Genomic DNA, 23,985 nt, shown 5'->3' with positions numbered 1-23,985 from the left:
TAGCTTTAGAGAATGCAAATTTCAAAATCGAATAATTGACTACAAGATAGAATGAGTTAGAGGCTCAATTGGCGAAATAAGGAAACATGGAGATGCGTATGAAACAACAAGAAGAAAAATAAGAATAGTTCAGGAGAGAGATACAACTCCAAATGCATATGCTTATGCAACAGATCAGGCCTCCAAGCAACTGATTTTCATGTTTTGTATACATTTTGGGATTTAATTATAAAGTTATGTACGGATTATAGTGTTAGTAGTATTACTATTTTATTTATTTAGTTCAGACTTATGACTAATTTTATTTGTATTAAACAATTTATAATCTATTTTTTAAATATTATTTAATTATGCTTATTTTGTTTAAACTTTTTTATTAAAATAAATAAGTAACCACTCAAATGTCCATGAAACGTTCGAACATGATACATCGCAAACAACTGTTCGAACATCACAATAAACCATTCGAACGGCTGATAATTGGCAAATCGTTCGATCATTTTATTATGCGATCGAATAATTTACTCAATCCATAAAATTGTAAAAATATAATTTCTGTTCGATCATCAATATGTTTGTTCGAACGTTCCCTCATGTCTATTTGGCCAAATAGACTAGTTTCGATCAACCACCCATGTAAGATACGTTCGAGCATACATATCTGTTTGAACTTTTTTATTAGCATTCAAACATCTTTTTGAGACAAAATTTAGATGTCCCAGAAAAAAATGACCGTTTGATTGATTGAGCAAATGTTCGTCCCAAAATATATTTTTGGGACGAAATTATGATTTTCATCCCAAAATATCTTTTGGGATAGTGATATTAGGAAAACCTTGATATGCTGTATTTTCAAACCCAATATTGTGGGACAAAAGTTTTCATCCCAAAAGACTCAATCTGTTGTAGTGCCGTAGATAAATGAGAAATTCATGTGGGATACATGATCTATTGGACATTCATTTTGGATAAATATTTACGCTTAAAAAAAAACGTATATTTTTATGGGACGCATTGAGAATGCTCTCACAACTCATTGCACCCATACCCATAGCATAACTTATAAGAAAAACTGTACCCTACTATTAAAAATAAATTTTTTATATAAATTTTATGTTTGCTCGACAAAATGAAATATGCATATTTACACATTTTAAAATTATACAAATAATACCTCCGTGTGTATAATAAGCGTTCCTATGCACGGATTGTACACAAGATAACGTAGCAATGTATCGTGCCATGTCCACCTTGTAGCTATGTATATTGTTTAATTAGTTGTGCTTAATGAGCATAAAAAAAAAACGAGAAAGTTGTCAAATTTTGGATGAATTTGCAAAACTAAGGCTAATAAATTATGACAAATGCTATTTATCATCCTCACACCACGCACCAATATGTGATTTATTATTTTTATTTTTCTATTTAAGCATATATATTTACACATCAATATGTGTATGTTTAATTAGAATGACAAAGATGACAAATCACATACTGATGTGTGGTGTAGAGGATGATAAGTAAAATTTTTCCTAAAATATATAGAAGGAAATTAATCATTTGAGACTATAACCGGTCATTTTGTAATAGGATAATACTATTAAGCCCTATGATTTTCCTTCTCATTTTGACTGCTCATATATTTTATTTTATTTTATTTTTTCTAATAATTAAAAAAGTAACTACCAATGAATTTGTGTATTTTTTAAAAATGTTTAAAAATATTTAAAAAATGTTTGAAAGAAAAAAAAATAATAATACAATTGCACTAGTGGTAACTTTGAGAGTCACATTAGTAGATGTGAGGTGTAAATAGAATAACTCTTGTACTATATCATTTGTTTTCTTGAAAATGATATTTTTTACTAGGGATGATTTTTCTTTTAGATAATTATGTTGAAGTCATCAAGTTCCCATTTATTTATTTTTAACATGATTTTTAAATTGCCCACATTATTACTTAGCTCCCAAAACATTAATTTGAAGGCGCACCCCATCTTTAGAGTTAAGAATATCATACATTTAATCTAATCTCAATGATGCTATTATAATTAGAATGTAAATTACTCCTTATGTTAGAATTGGAAGGTTAAGCCGCACCTTAGGCCTTTTCTGATATTAAAACGAGAAATTAGTAAATAGTAGTGAAATAATTTATAAATAATAATAAAATAAATTAATTTAAAATATTTTATGAAATTTTAAAAAATGAGAAAAAAAATTGAATAAAATATTATAAAATAAAGATATTATTAAAATATAATTTTTTAATATAATTTTTATTTTAATATTTAAAAAATTAAATTAATTTTTAAGTTTTGTTTGAAAATTTAAAAAATTATAAAGTTTAGATAAAACAATTTAAAATTTAAAATTAAAAAATATTTATATTTATAATATTTAGATGTTGGGCAGTTGAGGTGAGATAAAACCGTCTTGCAATTCAATCGGAGCCTCGGATGTCTAGATGCGACTTATGGGATTACCAACGAAACAATCGCCAACATGAATTTTCTACAATTCTGTTTTTGATTCAATCAAATTGTACAAATTGAATGAAAGACGGCGAGATCTTAATCCTTTTCTGTATTGTGAAATTGGTGCCATGACGGGACAAAGGTCCATATCCCTACGGGCTTTAATGAAGGAAACACCCAAATAAATCGCTCATAAATCCTACTGTAGATAAATCTTATTTGTTTAGTTGGCAATTGATAATCAGATCAGAGTTTGATAGTTCCTGATATGAACACCATGGAAAGAAAATCTAAGTAAAGGACCAAATCTAACAAGCATCATAGAAGAAAACTATTAAAAAGAAAACAAATTGACCAAGACCAAACAACGATAATTAACTAAAGAGTATTCTCGTTCGAGAATATTCTCGGCAAACAAACACAGCATTAGATTTGTATGTACCATTTTGACCCAAATTAAACGAATCCAAGCAGATCAATGACACTCTTATCCATTTTTAAATTCCTTAATCGTCTAATGCTCTTCGTTTTCCTGTGGATTAGACGAATCTGTTTGCACTAAGAAACCCATATTCCTCGATAGATCCAAAGGGAGATCATTCGGGAAAGATGAAAAATAAAATAAAAAAGAACCAAAACGATAAGATTAGAAGTAATGAAACAAACAGTGATCGGGCGAAGGAGAGGGACAATTTTGGATTGAGCATCAGTTTTAAAAAGCTCGATTATTGATAGCTTCATGGAGTTATCAGTATACAAATACTAATGTCTCTCATCATCTGCTCAGATCCTCAACTTCGCCCTAACATTACAAGAGAAAATAGACACAGACTGAAATTAAAGAAGAACCAACCACAGAAACGAAATCAAAGACACCGACCGGATGTGGAATTCGGCTATAAACTGCGAACGTTATGTATATATAGATGGATATATAGACACGCTGAAGGGACCCCCGAAACCCTAATTGCTAAAGATCAGCAAAAGCGACGCCGTCTTACCCGCACACTTATGCGCAGTTCGCCGTTTTAGGGCTTTTCAGTTTTCAGGCCTAAAAAATCGTTTTCGCTCACTTGCTTGCATTAGAACGCAGCGTTTGACGATAGTATCCTCGAAACGCTCCGTTTTAATATCATCTTTCGGGGTCCGTGAAATGGTAAAAACTTTTTGACTCGCGCGATCTCTTGAGGGCCAGAGCTTCGGATTGTGAGTTTGAGAGTCCAAGTCGCATGATCCGATTGCTTTGGCATCGAATTCTGCCGAATTGTATAAATTTCGCAAGGCATTGTGGAAAATCCAACACTCGGGTATGCTTGCCTCGACGTTATTTCTCTGCCCAAGGGGGCCAGTTGAGCCGACAATGCACGAGTTCTGTAGAGCCGCCGTGTTCAGAGTTCAACCTTCACGCGTACACTGCTATGCTTCAAGATTGTATCCAAAACGGTGACCCAATTCCAGGGAAGGTTCTCCACTGTGAGGTTCTGAAAAGAGGTGGCTGTTTGGATTTATTCGGTTACAACGTTCTACTCAACATGTATGTGAAATTTGAGTTGTTCTATGACGCTGTTAATCTTTTCGAAGAAATGCCTGAGAGAAATACGATCTCGTTTGTGACGTTAATTCAGGGATACGCGCTATCGTTGCGATTCCTTGAGGGGGTGGAGTTGTTTGTTAGGTTACAAAGAGAGGGTCACGAGCTTAATCCTTTCGTTTTTTCTGCGATTTTGAAGTTGCTCGTGAGTATGGGATGGGGTGAGCTAGGATGGACCGTTCATGCTAGTATTTTTAAGCTTGGTTATGACTCTGATGAATTTGTTGGGACTGCTCTTATCGATGCCTACTCTGTTTGTGGGAACGTTGCTAATTCGAGAACTGTTTTCGATGGAATTGCTTGTAAGGATATGGTTTCGTGGAGTGGGATGGTCGCTTGTTATTCGGAGAATGATTGTTTTGAAGAGGCAGTAGAAGCCTTTTCTCAAATGAGAATAATTGGGTTTAAGCCAAACAATTTTACTTTTGCTGGAGTGCTCAAGGCCTGTCTTGGACTTGAGACCTTTAATGCGGGGAAGAGTGTTCATGGGCTTGCGTTGAAAACTCGCTATGAACATGATCTTTATGTAGGTGTTGCATTACTTGAACTGTACACCAAGTCCGGGGCAATTGATGATGCTGGGCGAGCATTTGAGGAGATCCCAGAAAAAGATGTAATCCCTTGGAGTTTCATGATTGCACGTTTTGCTCAAAGTGGTCGGAGCACCGAAGCTTTGGATCTGTTTTCTCAAATGAGACAAGCTTTTGTTGTCCCAAATCAATTTACATTTGCTAGTGTGCTGCAAGCTTGTGCAACCATGGAAGGTTTAGATTTGGGGAAGCAAATCCATTCACATGTGCTCAAAGTTGGTCTCTTCTCAGATGTGTTTGTATCCAATGCCCTTATGGATGTATATGCTAAATGTGGAAGGATGGATAACTCGATGGATCTATTTTCGGAATCACCAAATAGAAACTCTGTGACTTGGAACACTATGATTGTTGGCTACGTGCAGTCAGGTGATGGGGAGAAGGCACTGAAGTTATTTCTAAATATGCTTGAATACCAAGTGCTGGCAACGGAAGTGACATACTCTTGTGTACTTCGTGCTTGTGCTAGTCTACCAGCCTTGGATACAGGAGTTCAAATTCATTCCTTGACAGTCAAAACTGTTTATGACATGAATATAGTCGTTGGTAATGCTTTGATAGATATGTATGCCAAGTGTGGCAGCATTAAAGATGCCCGCTTAGTATTTGACGGTTTGAATGAACAAGATGAAGTTTCATGGAATGCTATGATCTCGGGGTATTCTACGCATGGCTTGGGGAGGGAGGCTCTAAAAGTTTTTGAATTGATGCAGAAAACTAAGTGTAAACCAAACCAATTAACTTTTGTTGGTGTTCTATCAGCATGTAGCAATGCAGGGTTGTTAGATCAAGGACAAGCTTATTTTCGCTCTATGGTACATGATTATAGCATTGAACCGTGTATTGAGCACTATACTTGTATGGTCTGGCTTCTAGGCAGATCAGGTCATCTTGATAAGTCTATCAAGTTGATTGAGCAAATCCCATTTGAGCCTAGTGTCATGGTCTGGCGTGCTTTGCTTGGAGCTTGCGTTATCCATAACAATGTTGAGCTTGGAAGAATTTCTGCACAGCGCGTGCTTGAGATGGAACCAGAAGATGAGGCAACCCATGTGTTATTGTCAAATATGTATGCTGCTGCAAAAAGGTGGGAAAACATGGCTTTTGTTAGGAAAAAAATGAAAATGAAAGGAATAAGGAAGGAACCGGGCCTAAGTTGGATTGAGAACCTCGGAATTATTCATTATTTCACTGTCGGAGATACTTCACATCCTGACATGAAACTGATTAATGGGATGCTGGAATCATTGAATGTGAAAATCAGGAAGGCTGGATATGTTCCTAATCATAATGCAGTTTTGCTTGATGTGGATGATGATGAAAAGGAGCGTCTCTTGTGGTTACACAGTGAGAGACTAGCTCTTTCTTATGGGCTAATTAAAATGCCATCTGGAAGGCCAATTCGCATCATTAAAAATCTCAGAATTTGTGTGGATTGTCATGCTGCAATGAAGTTAATATCCAAGGTTGTGCAGCGAGATATTATTGTAAGAGATATGAATCGGTTTCATCACTTCCAGGATGGAATTTGCTCTTGTGGTGATTACTGGTGACTCTTGATCTTGAGCAAGATATACCTTTTTCTTGAAGGGCTGGGGTTTCTATCTCTGCTTGGAAGTTCATGATCAGAGGTTCAGTGATAAGAAGTTGGCAGGAACTTGCTGTCTTATAGGTATTCTGCATCCTTTATCTTGTCCAATAATGTGCAGGAGCAGACCCAGGAGGTTTCTTCAATGGCGACAATAAGCCATTGATTGATCCTTTATTTATGTATGCACACATGCAAGCATATATGTACATACGGATGTAGTTTTATTAGTAATTTGGTTATCAACAATAGAAGCGATCTAAATATGAACTATAGATGTATTAACTAGATTTTTAGATTATAAGAACAAGTAATGGATTTCAAATCTCCTTTGCCCAGTTGAGTCTTTGAGCAAATACAATTTTTTTTAATATCTGATTTTCTTATATTTTATTTTATATTTATTTATTTGTTTTTTCCATTGTTAGGAAACTCAATAGATATCCCAAAATTTTAGAAATTATGAGCCAAACCCAGCAGTTTATAGAAACTTCATTGAGGGCATTTGCCGCCACTCAGCCATGTAGCTGGCCTCTTCCCTAGTGTTATGTATATACTTCTAGGTTTAACTGCATTATAAGGGTAGACGGCCCCGGCAAGAGACTGAGGTAGGACAAGAAGAAAGATATATAAAGTCAATTCTAATTCTATTTGTATTTCATAATAGAACTCAAAAAAGGGATGGGGAAGATGAACCTACTCCACTCTACTCCTTTCATCCCAATGTGTCTGATTGAGTTATCAAGAAAGCGATGGACATTAAGCATATGGTAGGAATTTCTTACGGGGATTTTGAAGCTGAATTTATGGCCCTACTTACTGCTGTAAAGGCTGTGAATGCCCAATTCAAGTTCGATCAATCCTTGGCTTTGGCTAAAAAAAGGGAAAGAGAACTCAAAAGGCTAGATTGGGCAATGAAAGAGAATGGAGGTGAGAAGAGCTCTACTCGGGAGCGTAGTAAAGGGAGGGGTAAAATGGTTGTTCCATGAAGCCAAAAATAATATCATGGAACGTGAGGGGGCTGCATAATCCTAATAAGCGGCTCCAAGTCAGAAACTTATTTCGCCAATAGAAAGGGGACATCATATGCTTATAAGAGACTAAGTTGGAAGTTATTACAAGACAAGTAGTTTGCAGCTTATGGAGAGGACAACATGTTGGGTGGTCTTACCTATCATCAAAAGGAGCTTCCAGGAGATTTCTAATTATGTTTGACACAAGGGTGGTGGAAAGGGTGGAGGAGTGTGTGGGTGATTTCTCGGTTGCGTGCTTTTTTGTTAATCTAGAAGATGGCTTCAAATGGGCTTTCGCTGGTGTTTACGGCCCAAATATTGATTTAGAGAGAAGATTTTTGTAGGAAGAACTGGCGTGAGTCATTAGTTGGTGGGAGCTTCCAAGTTGCATTGGGGGGGACTTTAATATATCTCGCTTTTCAAGCGAAAGGTCGGGAGCTCCTCACATCACTCCAGCCATGAGAGATTTTTCTGATTTCATTTCAGAACAGGAGCTCATGGACATTCCACTATCAGGAGGCACGTTTACCTGGTCCAACAACCGTGATTGTCCATCTTGGTCGATGATCGATAGATTTTTGCTAATCCCCGATTGAGAGTCACACTTCCCGGATGTAGCTCAAAGAAGATTACCCCGCTTATGCTCTGATCATTTTTCCATCATTTTGGATTATGGAGGCATCCAAGGGGGTAGAAGGTATTTTAAATTTGAGTATATGTGGCTTAAAACTGACGGTTTTGTAGACAGGATCAGAGATTTGGTGGACTTCCTATAGTTTTCAAGGCTCTCCAAGCTTCATTATGGCAAAAAAGTTGAAAGCGCTGAAATAGGACATGAAGCAATGGAATGAACAAGTTTTTGGCAATGTGTTTCAGCAGAAGTGCTCTCTTATGGAGGAACTATAGGGTCTGGAAGGTGAGGAGGAGGCCAGAACCCTTTTTGAACTTGATAAAATTCGCAAGAGACAGGTAGTTGCTGATCCTGAAAGGGTTTATTTGATGGAGGAGATTTCATAGAGACAGAAATCAAGGGTACTCTGGCTTAAGGAGGGGGACAAATGCACGAAATTCTTCCATAGGATGGCTAACTCTCACAGGAGGAACAATGCTATTGATACACTGATTGTAGATGGGGTAGCTTCTTCGGATCAGATGGTTATAAAAAATCACATTGAACAATACTATCAACAACTCTTATTTGAAGAGCATGATTGAAGACCGAGAGTGGATGGTTTGTCTTTTTCCACATTAGACCAGCAGAGTGCAGGTTGGTTAGAAGAGGAAGTAGGCAATGTTATTAGAGGTATGGCAAGTGATAAGGCTCCCGGTCCGGATGGGTTTACTTTGGGTTTCTTTCAAGTTTGTTGGGAGGTGGTCAAGGAAGATATCATGCAAGTTTTCATGAATTTCATTCTAATACTAGATTTGAAAAGAGTCACAATGCCACATTTTTAGCCCTCATTCCTAGAAGGTAGGGTCTAGGTATGTGAGAGACTATCGCCCCATTAGTCTTGTGAATGAGATGTACAAGATTTTATCCAAAGTATTAGCTAATAGACTAAGTTTGGTGGTGGAAGAACTAATCTTGAAGCCGCAAAATACTTTTGTCAAAGGTAGACAAATTCTTGACTCGGTACTTATAGCACAAATGAAGTCTTGGACGGCTGATTGAAGTCTAGAGAACCCGGGCTACTTTGTAAGTTAGACATGGAGAAAGCATATGATCATGTTAACTGGAAATTCCTTCTTTACTTACTTGGAAGATGTGGTTTTTGAGGGAAATGGCAGAAATGGGTAGAATTTTGTATCTCTTCAATACGTTTCTCTATCTTGGTAAATGGATCACCTGGGATTTCTTCAACTCCTCTCGTGGCCTGAGATAGGGAGATCCGCTTTCTCCTCCTATTTTCTTATTTGTCATGGAAGCTCTCAACAAGATGATTGAGGGTCTGGTGGATGGTGGGTTACTCCATGGTTTTTCAGTGGGGAATAGCATTCTCAACATTTCTCACTTGTTATATGCCAATGACACGCTTATCTTTTGTGGTGCACACCTTGGTCAAGTCCAAGACTTGAGGGCGCTACTCCTTTGTTTTGTTGTTGTGTCAGGTTTGAGCATTAACCTCGCAAAGTCGGAAATTGTGCCAGTGGGGGTTGCCCTTGATGTTGAGATTTTAGCTACTACCTTGGGATGCAAGATATCTTCGCTTCCTATGAAGTATCTTGGCTTACTATTGGGGGCCTCTTTTAAATCTGAAAGGATTTGGAATGATGTAGTCGAAAGGGTGGAGCGCAGATTGGCTGCTTGGAAGAGGCTATACTTGTCGAAAAGTGGTAGGTTGACTTTGATTAAAAGCACTCTTTCTAACCTACCCACCTGTTTTTTGTTTTTGTTCCCACTCCCCACAAAGGTGGCTAACTGAATTGAGAAGCTACAAAGGGATTTCTTATGGAGTGGATTGGGGGAAGAGTTCAAATTCCACCTGGTTAATTGGTCAACAATTTGTACCCCAATCTCTGGGGGAGGGTTGGGGATTCGCCACTTGATGAAATTTAATCAAGCTCTTTTGGGTAAGTGGTTGTAGAGGTACCAAAATGAAAGGGAGGCCTTATGGAAGTCTGTTATAGATTTTCAGTTTGGGGAAGCTTGGGGAGGATGGTGCTCGAATGAGGTACGAGGCACTTATGGAGTGGGTTTGTGGAAAAACATAAGGAGCCTTTGGGGGACGTTTCGAGGACATGAACATTTTGTTGTAGGCGATGGTTCGCGTGTCCCTTTTTGATTTGATATATGGAGTGGTAACCATTGTCTACGAGATACCTTCTTTGCCATCTTTGCGCTTGCTAGAGCAAAGGAGGCATCGATTGCCGACCTTCTGGTCTTTTCAAACGACACCCCTCAATGGAATATTGATTTCATTAGGACAGCCCATGATTGGGAGTTGGAGTCTATTATGGAATTCTTTGTGGGATTATATTCCACAAGTATTCCAAGGGGTTCTGGAGACAAGATGCATTGGAACCATTCTAAGAAAAGTATCTTCTTTGTCAGTTCTTTTTATCAAAAGCTCACGAACTTCGGAATGTCTATGTTCCCGTGGAAGAGCATGTGGAAGACGAAAGCTCATTCAAAAGCACCTTTCTTGTTTGGACAGTATCATTAGACAAGATTCTCACCACAGATAATTTGAGGAAACGACGGGTTATTGTCCTAGATTGGTGTTGTATGTGTAAGAAGCATGGGGAGTCAGTTGATCATTTGCTTTTACACTGTGAGGTGGCCAAGGTTTTATGGGATGATTTTTTCTCAAGAGTCGGATTGTCTTGGGTTATGCCTAGTAGATTGGTGGATTTCCTCGCAAGCTGGAGAGGACTATACGGAGACTCTCAGGTAGTGGCAATTTGGAGATTGATACCAATATGCATGTGTTGGTGTATTGGAGGGAGAGAAATGCTAGATGTTTTGATGATCAAGAGAGAACAATGGAGGAGCTTAAAGTTTTCTTTTTTAAGTCATTGTTCCTATGGGCGGGGGCTATAGTTGGTAACGGACCTAGTGTCTATGATCTTCTTCTTTCTATTGTAACCTCTAGCTATGCGTTTTTCATGTATACTTCCTGTGTACTTGGGCTTTGCCTATTTCTATAAATACAATTATCTTTGATTACCTATAAAAAAAAAGTATTTCATAGCTTACTAGCTTTACCATCTCAAGAAGTTAAAATTTTTGGTATCACCAATTAGTGGTGAACTATAGTTGAGTGTGGTGCGGCACGTGTGCTGCATCGTTGGACCAAGTGATCTATAAATTAGCTCTTCTATCAATTTCTATGAAGTGTTCAAAACAATGTAGAACCTGTTTCCTATTCAATTTTAAAGACTAATGTCTGTATTTTATTTGCAGCTGTGATGTCCTACTTGATCAATGGGTCATAACTCCATCTAATTAGATGCACTAAGCAAGTTGGTGAAGGTACGACTCTATATGATTTGCTGGTTTGGATTTATTGATTTCTTAAAGTCGTTATGCTGACTTTGTTTAGACCCTTGGCTATACTTTATTGTGGCCTAACATTTCTGTTGAGTGTGTTGGGATGGTATCACTCCCTAATTAGGTTTCTGAAAGTTCTTTTCTTTACCTTTGTTCTCCCCCTCCCTCCACGACAAGACTCTAGAAGTAATCCCTTATTCTACTGGAAAAAACCTAATCAATATTGCTGATCTAGAAATCTGCTAAAAATTAAGGATATCATACTTTTTTTGTCAGATAGACTTGCTTAAATTTTCTATTCCCTGCTCTTCCCCTTCACCCTTTCTTTGGCTGACAATGTACAGGTTTAATAAAAATTATGTTTTACAGCCGGTTTAACTGATTAATTAGTCCTATTTGTTGAATGTAATACCACTTTATTTAGAGTGTTTCAACTTATATTTCGATTACCGAGAAGGGAATAGGAATAATTTTTAGTTTCTTTTTAGTTTTTTTTTGTATTTTTCAAAACCTGTCAGTGTTCGTATGGATGAGATCTCAGATTTTGTTTCCACTGTTTTCCTAGTTTGCATTCTTAAACTCATTGGAGTCCTTTTGTTTTTTCTCTTGGTCTTGAAAATAATTAAATTTCTGGTTTCCAAAGTAGGTCCACTTAAGAATTTTATAGCGGCCTTCCCATGCCCTCAATATGCTTAGCAACTTCTCTGATCTTGCTGCAATTCAATCTCTTCCTGCAGGTTAGCTAATCTTTGCATAACTATTTTTTAAGTTGGATCTACATTGTTTAACAGTCATAACTTTGTATTTGCGAACGGCTCATTTAATTAACGAATCGAGCTGGATTTGAGTTTGATTGAGCTAATCTCGATTGAATTATCGATTAATCTTGTTTATTTACCGCCCTACTTTGAGGTTCTTTAACTTCTTCTAGAATATAGTAACTTTTATGAATCTGTTGGTTACTAAATAAAAGGGCATGAGTTGAGGAAATAAATAAAAAGTCTTAGGAAAACTAAAATAGTCTATTAACTTCAAATGAAAATTCCTATCTTATTTAGTTAGACTATTTTACATTTAATATCTTTAAATTTAATTACATATATTATTTAATTTTCAATTAATGACTGATATATTGGGAGTGGATGGTTTGGGGATGGTGTGGCTAAATAGAAGTAAACCTTTCTGCTCTGAAAATTATGTATCACGGATAAAAGTTATATTAAAATGCATTAATTTTATACTGTAATAATTCCTAGTTTGTAATTAGGTGTTCTTTCTTGTATACTCTGTGTATTTGGGCTATACCTAATTACTTGGTTTAATAAAACTTCTGTTTACTTATCAAAAAGTTTTGACTGTAATAGTTATAACATTGCTGACATGTTTCAGTGCTTCTTGACATTAATGTTCAACAATAAAAAAGAGAATGACAAGTCTATCGGGCATAGTGGGATCTCAACTTTTTTGCAAAAGACAATTAAAGAGGAGCATGATTGAATGGATGTAAATGCATCTTAAATGTATCCATACGCATGGATGAGTTTTGCAATAAATGACAATAGAACGGGAAATCTGCAATATTTGGTGTCACATCACAGTTTCAGTAAATGGCACATAATTGCAGTATTTAATGCTATGGTCTTCAGAAAACTTAACCATCGAATTCAGATTTCTAAAATCATGAGCCTGTTGACTTTTAAGTCATCATCTGATTGTAAAATATGTTGTAGGTGGTAGTGGATTGAGAAAAATACTAGTTGTCAAGATAACTAGTTTAGGACAATTTAATTTTCCTTTCGTGACATGGTCTGGAGTAAAGGGGGAGGGAGGCTTAATATTTTTACTCTTAATCAAAAGGCTTGGATTGGAGGCCTTTAAGACTTTTGGTCAAAGAATTTGAAATATGTGTTGAAAATAGAGCATGCACATCACAACTAATGACCTCGTAAAGGGGAGGCTTTATATTTTTACTAATTTCAAGGCTTGGATTCGAGGCCTTTAAGCCTTTTGGTCAAAGAATTGGAAATTTGTGTTGAAAATAGAGCATGCACATCACAACTAACTTTCGATGTTTACAGCCACCCACATTTACTACTACATTTGTACTGTTAATTTACCCTATCTACTAAGCTTTGCATAAGCATGAGATTTCATTGGGTTAAGACTAATATAATTGAGCATGATACAGGTAGTGGTAGCAACCTAAGCATCAACTATATCTGACTTGTGTCTTTGGTAACTTTAAGTCTAATATTAGATGTCTGGACAGTTATTCGTGGAGAATCTTCTTTATTGAATGCAGGATTTTTGTAATTTATTACAGATATAGGAACTTTTGCATTGCCATAAAAACAAATTTGATCTTGAATTTCTCACAATTATGTGAATTGTAGTCATTAGAATTTTAGCTGTTGGAAAGCAATGGTTGATCTTACAGAACAGAGAATTTGATTTGTTGTTAAGCTTAAGCTTCAAAACACAAATGACCAACCAACTACAAATTTCTCTTGTTAATCTGTTTCTGTCACTATCACCTGGGTTATCTTGCTATTTCAATGTACGTTAGATTATGGTTTGACTTCATTCCAATTTTACCCCAATAAAAATAACTTTTCTAATCTACCCTCAGAAAACACAATTGACAAACCAACTACAGACTTCTCTTGCTAATCTGTTTCTGCCACTATCACGTGGGTTATCCTGCTATTTCAATTTACTTTGGATTATTGTTTGACTTCATTCCAATTTTACCCCATAATAACTTTTCTAATCTACCCTCGGATGGAGGATTTTTATCTCTCACTTCAAAAAGATTATCTTTCCCTCCCATCAACTGATAACAAATTATAATATATATGCTTATAAGCAAAATGATAGTTTTCGAGGACTGTCTCTTGTAAAGATTGCTGCTTATAAAAGTAGGAAACTATCCTAGTCAGAGACTTGATGAAAATACTCATCTTTGCTTCCAGAGTGAGCAAGGCTAAAATACTGTCTAAGATTTAAAACTTTGAAAAGACTAGATTTCTCCCTACCAAAATGAAATGAAAAACATTGTATATATACTATTAATTATTATGTTTCAGTAAAAATCTCAGTTTCAATTAACTTCCCTAGAAGCCACATTTTGTAAATGTTCTGGTATTTTTCCAAAGCATTATTAAAGCATGGCCTAACCTCAATTTGTAATAAACCTTCATGAATTGCAACGTATTTCACTCTAGATTTTACCTTATCACCCGGTAGTGCATCATCTTCTGTCCTGGCTCTCTATCTGCAAGCAAACAACTGTGCTTTGTTTTTATCCCTTCTATCTTTCCAAAACAGTTGATTAAAATAAAAATATCATTTTGTTGTATGTATTTTGGTTTTAGGTAGCTGATGACAATTGCCGTGGAACTTGTTCTATGCTTTGAGTGGAGAAGTCATAGCTGTGAGAAATAGAGCTTGATACTTTGCTAGCAGTCTATTGATTTTGCATGGTGAGATCAGCCGCCGAACCAGAAAGAATATAATTCTCAAAGGTAGCTTTTTAGTAAAAAATATAACTGGTCATATATTGGTCGTTTGATCTGGTTTGTTTGACTACTGGATGGGATGATCACAGAAGGCTGAAGATATTCTTTTGTTTGCATCAGTTCCTATACCAGCAGGTTTGGATTGATGTTTGGTTGAGCTTCGATCAGTTGAATGTGAAGTAACGTGGACGAGCTATACTTCTCATTTTTGCACTGTGCTGCATTTGGATGTCACGTGGGAATTTAGCTTCATTTTTCTTTGTGAGATTTGAATCATAATAAAATCATCGTGTAAAATCACCTAATGGCCAGAGATGAAACAAGAGCTATTTTGTGGCTGTTTACAAACTGATGATATCGACTGAGTTTCAAGCAGTCATACGGGGACAACATTCTGCATGCTCTTCACCATCATTTGATTGATTGCTGCCGATTTTTATTATATTCTATTTTATCTTATCTTATAAATTTTTATGGTCCTTTCTAATTAAGTTATTTTTATTTTTAACTGATGAAATCAATGCAACACATAGATATTGCACTCGAATGATCTAAATTTCAAAGCAATGATTGCATGAATGTTGGAAGGGGATCATAAATCGGCCGTCACATATATATATATATATATATATATTTCTTTTAATTGTAAAAAATTTCTTTACTTTTTTTATGGATATGGACTTCAAGTTGTTAGTTCTTTTGCTTAAGCATGTCATTAGTGATGAATGGCTGCAAGATTCGTGAAGTGCTTGTGAACCCAATGTCATGAGCGAAGCGGAAATGTCGAATTAAGGAGGGACAAAAAGAAAAGCTCCGCCATTTTTAGGGCTGAAATGATCTTTTGATATTTTTAGCTGATCGTGTTGAAAAGTACTGTGGGGTTTTCAAAATGCAGATGATGTGCTCGATCGCCTTCCCAAAGACTGTTTTTTTTTTTGATAGAACCTTCCCAAAGACTGTTTGTGGGCTCTCTCTCGATCTTGTTTCTGATCAGATGCAATTTCACGCGGATGCAGTCATAACGTGAAACCCAAATGCATGCATCTGCGATTCAATTTATTACTTGACTAATGATTTGTTGAGGCCCCATTTGTCTTCAGAGTTTTGTGTTAGTTAAAAGCAAACTAATCAAACAGAGAATTTAGAGGGTGACACGCACACGCATAATCTCTCTCTCTCTCTCTCTCTCAAGCAGGTTCCAATCAAAAGGGAGAAAGGGGTGTGACCGAACATCCAGCAGATGAATAACTCAAATTCATCTGTTGCCAATGAAACTCTGTCTATCTGACAACAGAACTATCCCCATGAGGACTTGGAAAGAAATTTTATTTGTTTATGTTTGGTGTCCTAATGTAAATCTTGTGAATTATATAATTATTAGTTCTAGTGATGAGGATTGACCGCTAATTCCTTTCTCGAATTCTCTTTTTCTCTCCCACTTTTATAGATGTTGGCCGATTTTCAGCATCGATCGTTATATATTATGGATTATTTACTTGTCTTTAATCAAATATACGAGTGTTTAGAGACTTGAAATCAGGATACAAGTATGATATAATTTCAAAATAGGGAATCCCCTTTAGAAAGAGAATTTCAAAGAAAATATCAAACCATAACACAAAGATAGATATATATATATTTATATATATTTATATACATACATATGACATTAGTTAATGAGCTAGCTAATTGCCTCTTGATATTAATCAAGTAGATATCAAATATATGACGCTAGTTCATTGAAGCTTAACTAAGACTAAGCTTGTTTGAATTTAGATGAACTAAGCTTGAAGAAATCGAGTTGCATCATATTAATCAACTAGCTTCAAATTTAATTTACTTTGAACACGTGCGTCACCAATTCTAATATATACTGCCAATAGAGAAAATGACAATTTTTTTCCTCTTTGTATCTCTAGAAAGAGGACAAAAATAAAAATGTTTGTTTTGTCCTGGTCTAGGTTTGCGACCCTAGTCCTAGGATCTTAGTTTGGATTGAGAAACACTCACAATCTCTTTCATCTCATCATTACAACTTTCACAAATTCTTACATAAAATATAATAAACAATTCAACTTTTTCAAATCCCAAAACAATAATAATGTTAAAAAAATAATATTCTAACAATAATTTATTCAACTTTCATCTCAACTCATCACATTTCAACTCAACTCACTATCCAAACATAACCTAAGAGTGCAAATTATCTCAAAACAAACCCTATTTGGGGGCAATACACTGATAAATTTGGGAATCATGTCTTGAGAATTAAAAAAAAAAGGTTTCAACTTAGCTATCGAGAATTCGCTTGATTATAATCATTCAATAGTCGCTCTAGTTAATTAACAAACAACTCGATCGCAGCTTGGTGCTTCGCTTGACTACTTTTGCTCTCACAAAGATCACTAAAATTGGAGATAAATGAAGTGCTCTTCTCTTCCATACCTTACTATGCTCACTTACGAGTGTTTGGATGTCTTTGATTTGCTTCCACTCTTAAACATAGAAGAACTAAACTAAGTCCTCAAGCAAGGATGTGCATTTTCTTTGGATATCCAGCTGGAGTCAAAGGGTATAAATTATACGATTTAGAAAGTCACTCTTGTTTTATTTCAAGAGATGTTGTTTTCTATGAGTCTAATTTTCCTTTCCAAACCTCCAGCTCACATACCATCACTTATGACCAACCCACTGATTTGCTTTTACCTCATGCCCTACTAGATTTAGAAACTTCTCCTTTCTCTTATCCTAATTCTGTCACACCTCAACCCACTCTTGACATTTTTACTGCCCATGATACTTCCACTCAGCATTCCTCACATGAGCAAAACCACAATCCTCAATTCACTTCTATCCCATCTTTTGAAAATTCTCTTCAATCTCTTGACTCGTCACCATCTATTGATGCTCCAGCTTCTATCATTCCCCTTAGGAGATCAGATAGGATCAAGCAACCCCCAACTTATTTACAAGACCATCACTATCAGATGGTTTCAGTTGCCCGCCTTTCACACCCTTTGGTTGCCTCTAATGCTCATCATATTCAACAACACCTTACCTATGAGCAGCTATTGGTTGCAAGTATGTGTATAAGGTGAAATTAATGTTTGATGGGATAGTTGAGAGGCATAAAGCCAAGTTGGTGGCAAAGGGCTATACACAAAGGGAAGATTTTGATTTCCAAGAGACATTCTGCCTCGTGGCAAAGCTCACAACAATGAGAGTTTTTCTAGCATTGGCAACCATTCACAATTGGCATCTTCATCAATTAGATGTGCATAACGCTTTTCTTCATGGAGATTTAGATGAAGAAATCTATATGGAATTGCCTCCAGGTTTCCATGGCAAGGGGGAGCCTCCTGACAATGGTACTCGGAATTTTCCTCTATTTTTACTTCAAATGGTTTTCAACAGTCCAAATTTGATTATTCTTTGTTTACAAAAGAAAATGAGCATGGTTTTATAGCCCTCTTGGTCTGTGTGGATAATATAATCATAGGGCGTACTTCTAATATGACAGTTATTGACAATATTAAGGCCTATTTTCACTCTCAATTCAAAATCAAAGATCTAGGCATCATAAAATACTTCTTAGGCTTGGAAGTTGCTAGATCAACTGTTAGCATCCATTTGTGCCAAAGGAAATACACACTCGAAATCCTTGAGGATGCTGTACTCCTTGGCTATAAGGTGGTCAGTACTCCAATGGAAGTCAATCATAAACTCTCACATTCATCCTTGGATTTATTGACTGATTAAACTTGCTACAGAAGAATGATTGGAAGATTAATTTACCTCTCAATTACCAGACCTGACATCACATATGCTGTCAGTATCCTCAGTCAATTCATGGACAAGCCAACATAGACACATGCATGCAATCCGCAAAATTTTGAAGTATTTGAAAGGTTCTACAAGGCAAGGCATTTTTCTCTCATCTCTATCTTCCCTTCATATAAAGGCCTTCAGTGACTTGGATTGGGCAACATGACCAGAAACCAGGAGATCAGTGACTGGTTTTTGCATCTTTATTGGTGATTCTTTGATTAGTTAGAAATCTAAAAAAGCAAGCTACTCATGTATCACGTTCTTTAGTAGAAGCATAGTACCGAGGCCTAGCTCATACCAGCTGTGAGATTACTTGGCTCATCTCTTTACTAAAATACCTTAACACAGATCATACCATGCTTGCACTTTTGTAATGTGACAGCCAATCAGCCTTACATCTCACAAAGAATCCAATATTTCACGAAAGAACCAAACATATTAAGTTGGATTGTCATTTTGTCAGAGAAAAGTATCATCCAAGGTGCTCATACCTATACACATAGCCTCAAAGTTTCAGCTTGCAAACATTTTACTTACCTGCTGCCACTTTCCATTTTTTACTATCCAAGATGGGCATCATGCTGAATATCTATGTCCATCTTGAGGGGAGTCACAAAGATCACTAAAATTGGAGATAAATGAAAATGTACAAAGATCCACTAATGGTACACCAGACGATTCTGCAGCCCCTACACAGAGAATGCAAACACAAAAAATGGAAGTGGGCACATGGCAGTACAGTACTGCTGCTATGATATTCTCACCACCTCAGCAGAGTCAGTTAGGGAACATTTTTTGTTTGTAAATAGGTGACTGCGTTTTCTGTACAGATAGTGGAATTGATCATTCTTTTTCTTTTCCTCTTTTGGTTTTGTATTCTTGTATAGAGCCTTAGGCTGTTCTTTCGTTAATATACAGGATGATGAATGAGAACATTTTTCACACAATCTTATCCTCACTGGCCGGTATTCTCAGTCTCGGCCTTTTCACCCTCTCTACAACTTCTTTATTTCTTTAACATGCTCAGTACACGAATTGACTTCCAATGAGTTCGTTCCATGTTTGTTTGAGTGAATTTACAGACTTTTTGTTTCCTACTGCGTCAAAGCTACACTGCTTCAGTACCTTGAAGAAAGTAGCTTATACGTGGCGGCCATCTACATGCTCCAAAAAGCAAAAGGGCAAAAGTGATTTACAGGTGTATGCATTGTGTTTTTGTTTGGCCAAGTACGTACCAAGGATGAGCCATCCTCTCAAGAAATCTTACAGCCGTGCATATTACCAAACTATATATATATATATATATATATATATATATATGAGGAATAATAGTTATAGTCGTAAATGTATAAGTGTCATATAATTATTTTAAAAAAAGTAAATAAATACAAGATCTATATAAAAAATAATAATTTATTAATAGTAAACTCAATTATTTTTCAAAACCATTGAATGATACTTACTCATTTCACGACTACATGTAGTATTATTATTTATATATATATATATATATATAAAGTGGGGAGGCATTGGCATTGGCGTTGGCAATGGCAATGACAAGATTCACGTTCTCATTACTATATCATCGACTAATCAAACGTCGACGTGACTCAACCATGACATGAAGTACTCCATCCATGTTTTAAGCTTTGAAAAAAAATAAAAAACTATTGATTTTGTACTCCACCAACCAATTTTTTTCAATTAGAAAAACAAGAGGGACGGGACCCATTTATATAAAGTTAACATTTGGAGAGAGAAACAAAAATAATAAATATACACATTGATGCAATTAAATTATTAAAAAAAAAAAAAAAGAGGTAGAACAGAACAGGATAAAATTAAAGCTCATGTATAGAAATATGGTAGAATAGAAAATTACATAACATGGATCGAAACCTTAAAGGACATGTTTAATATTTGATAAAGTATACTCAAACGTGGATTGGTAAAAGAATATAATGATGGTATAGTACTGGTAATAGAAAATTAGACACCGAGAGAGAGAGAGAGGTGTATGTGTTGGCCTGGGCAGGGCCCACAGGAGAGCCCCCCCCATGAAGTCCGGCTTTGCACGCGCAGTCAGGGAAGTGGGGCCCTTTAAGAGGCCCACGCACGTCCATGCAAAAGCGTGGAATTTTATGGCCATCCCTTGTCGGGAATTTCGAGGGCTTAAAACTTACGACGCCGTTATCGTGAGCCATCCATGGTCGACGAATTATATTAATGATCATCATCCCCTTGCATTCGCATATATGTCGTTGTCGTTGATCATCATTGTTCTAATTCTAAGATCGCATTTTGATGAGAGAATCGTGTGTAGCGCAAATTAAGGAAAAATATGTACTCTGATTGATCTTACGTACTCTCTAATTCCCACGCATGCAATAGGGACTGAAATAATTCCATTTTTCTCAGCACTAAAAAGTAGAAAGGACGTTTTGCTAATTAGTAGCTATAGGGCGCTCTTATCATTGGTGATTGGTCGAATTAGTCATTGTTGGATTATTATATTACATTTTATATATCTATATATACACACTGTTATTTACCCAAAAAGGTGGATTATATATATATATATATATATATTTGTAGGCAGTAGGTATATTATGTATAGCGACAAGGCCACGGCATGCAGCTTGAGTGCATTTATACAGGTATATATAAGAAATAATAAAAACCTAAACAACCCAAATGGAGAGGCTATAATTATAACCTTAGGACGGCTAGCTCGTCCATCCTTTTGTTTTTGTTTTTGTTTTTTTTTTTAATTTGATTTTAATTTTAATGTGTGAGATGCATATGCTAACCCTTTTGATTAGAAGCTGAAAGAATCCTAGTTGGGTGTGAAACTAATATATGACTACCTCAAAAGGGACAAGGCATGGATAAATACGAATGCAACTCAATATGTATTTATAGGGTTAGTGATGGAACCTAATTATATATAAAAGTGTTTTGCTATTTATCATTTATACAATACATCATATTTTTTTTATTATTTTTTTTAAACTAATTGATTCTTCTCCTCATCATATAATATACATCACATATTTAGTAAGATAAACAAATTAAAAAATATGTAGTATGTGGTGTGTGGAGATGATAAATAGAATTTTTTCATATAAAATTAGATTTTCTAAGAGTGATATTATATATAAGTTGCTCTACTCGTGGTGAAGCTGTCCGCTGAGATAGATACTCATGTAGATCGAATGGCTGCATGATTTGGCTATACTCGCTCATGTGGAGGTGTGATCAGGATCGCATGGCTGACTTTATGTTTAAGGTATGTATATATGCAGATTGCTTCATATACTCCAAGATAGGGGAAACCTTACGTACGGTTTATATTAATGCTATATAAATGGTTGCCTTGGGCAACAAATATTGGATTCATCGAACTCATTTCATATTGATCATGACATATATATATATATATATATATATATATATATATATATATGGACCCTTTTTAAAAATTCTAACCCAATCTATTAATTCGCTTTCTTTGAGAATGTAGACATCCACTAAGAAATGCCTTCACTGTTAAAGAACCACCTACCAAGCATTGTAGCTATTGATCAACACATTACCACTCTCTCTCTCTCTTTACCAGTCTCTCTCTCTCTCTCTCTCTCTCTCTCTCTCGTGTTTTCACACTATCTAGTCTTGATATACAGTTCTAGTTCTATATATCTGTGGAAAACCACCGTTCACTTTTAAGAAATAATAATTGATATTATTGGTAATCATCAATATGTTTAATTTGAACATCCATGCACAATAGATTCTAAATTTTAGCAGACATGAAAACCATCAAATATTATGAGTGATAAGAAAGGAAAGACAAAAGGCCACTTGCCATGCAAAAGTGGTACGGTCAATATATATATATATATATAGAGACATACACACAATTTAATTATTTATTTTATCAGAAAATTTGTGATCTGTAATATTAATTATTTTTTGGTGTCAAACTTATATACATTTAAAAGTACTTATCTTTTTGTATTTCCTTAAATTTGAACGCAGTTCGTGTCTACGGTCTACTAAAATACATGATATCGAAACAATTTAATTAATAAGCGGAAGTTCTTGAGATAAAACCATATATATATATATATAAATTACTAAGAATAGCATAAAAGCTGTACTTGAATAATCCGATTAGATAGATCGCATGCAAAACAGTTCTTGCAAGTGGGATGATCTAGAGGTGATGATTAGAGCCGTATACATTTGAAATACAACCTAACTGTGCTTGTGAGAGAGAGAGAGAGAGAGCACTAGTGGTCCGGAAAGGAAGAAAAAAAGAAAATGCAAAAGGTGAACTCTAAGTCAATTTGAGTGTAATTGCAAGTACCCTTTTGATAGTAAAACTAATAATCACAATTGCATCTAAATAATGATAAAAAGGAAGAAAGTGGCAGGATGTCTAAAGAAAGCTTTCGCCAAGAACCAGCCGGCCAAGGAAAAAAGGAGGGTACGGTGTATTAAAAAAATACGAAAGATAAAAAAACAAAGAGTTCGAAATGATGAGGTTTTAGTGATGATGGAGAGTGGGAAGCAGTGAAGAAGAAAAAAGGAATAGAAAAGAGTGGAATATTTGGGGTGTGGTGACATGCAAATGGCGGAGTGCGTTGCTTCTGTTATCTTTTTAAATTTATCTACATATATATAATATTTATCTCTGAGGTCGTAATTTCCTATGTATGTGTACTTTGATCGAACCAAGCAAGCGTGCCTTTGCTCTCAGAGATGAAAGAATTAATTAACAATGACACATATATTGATTGGGCTGTCCAGTCTGCCCCAATTTCTCTAACATTTTTCACAGGTGGCTCACTCCGTGATTGTGTACCCTTTCTTTTTCTGTGCATCTGTGGTACTGTCTTTCCTTATAAGCTCGAGAAAAGATAAAGCAGGAAAATTTTCGAGCTCATGGTACATGTATAGCTAGCTAGCTAGCTAGTACTGATCATGTTATGATAACACGAAGAAATCAAAACTATTAATCATTGTAAATTCCTGCTGGTCAGACCAGAATATAAAATTTGGTTCCTTATTCAATTGTTTATTAATGGCTTTTGGTTTGATCAAAGCGATATGTATTGATCTATATATGAAGTGTTTTGTCAATTGCACATTAATTATTTGCAATGCGCTTAAACAACGTAGGTGGTGATCAATGGGATCTCATGCATGCGTTTTTCTTGGAAATGAGAAGTTCTTACTCTTTATAAAATTTCAATGAGGTTCTAATTAATTGTATTCTTCATGATGAGTCATTTAGAGTATAGGTTATGTAGTTTAGACCTTCCATTGGGGTGTTACTATTAGTATCAGAACATATTCCAACTAAAAATCTACGTGGGATTTGAGC

The 23,985-nt window shown here is 35.7% G+C and overlaps 1 protein-coding gene and 1 non-coding gene across 4 annotated transcripts; one reads left to right on the top strand and one right to left on the bottom strand.

The window, feature by feature from the left end:
• Nucleotides 1-3,177: 3,177 nt before the first annotated feature.
• Nucleotides 3,178-3,262, bottom strand: LOC118344369. Its single transcript, XR_004798142.1, has one exon. It is a non-coding gene; the product is annotated as a small nucleolar RNA SNORD36 (small nucleolar RNA).
• Nucleotides 3,263-3,637: 375 nt separating this feature from the next.
• On the top strand, nt 3,638-15,227 carry LOC109021100 (putative pentatricopeptide repeat-containing protein At5g13230, mitochondrial). Of its 3 annotated transcripts, none has more exons than XM_035684852.1 (4): nt 3,638-6,330; nt 11,164-11,232; nt 14,625-14,774; nt 14,889-15,227. In XM_035684852.1, the coding sequence occupies exon 1, from the start codon at nt 3,707-3,709 to the stop codon at nt 6,209-6,211; it is 2,505 nt and encodes an 834-aa protein (XP_035540745.1). In that variant the 5' UTR covers nt 3,638-3,706; the 3' UTR covers nt 6,212-6,330; nt 11,164-11,232; nt 14,625-14,774; nt 14,889-15,227. The 3 variants fall into 3 exon arrangements, with proteins under 3 accessions (XP_035540745.1, XP_035540746.1, XP_035540744.1); XM_035684853.1 differs by adding an exon at nt 11,897-11,987 and having other exon boundaries at nt 14,625-15,227; XM_035684851.1 differs by having other exon boundaries at nt 14,625-15,227.
• Nucleotides 15,228-23,985: the final 8,758 nt, after the last annotated feature.

This window comes from Juglans regia, chromosome 13 (assembly GCF_001411555.2).
Source record: "Juglans regia cultivar Chandler chromosome 13, Walnut 2.0, whole genome shotgun sequence".
Taxonomy (NCBI): Eukaryota; Viridiplantae; Streptophyta; class Magnoliopsida; order Fagales; family Juglandaceae; genus Juglans; species Juglans regia.
This window is presented reverse-complemented; position numbering and strand designations above follow the sequence as displayed.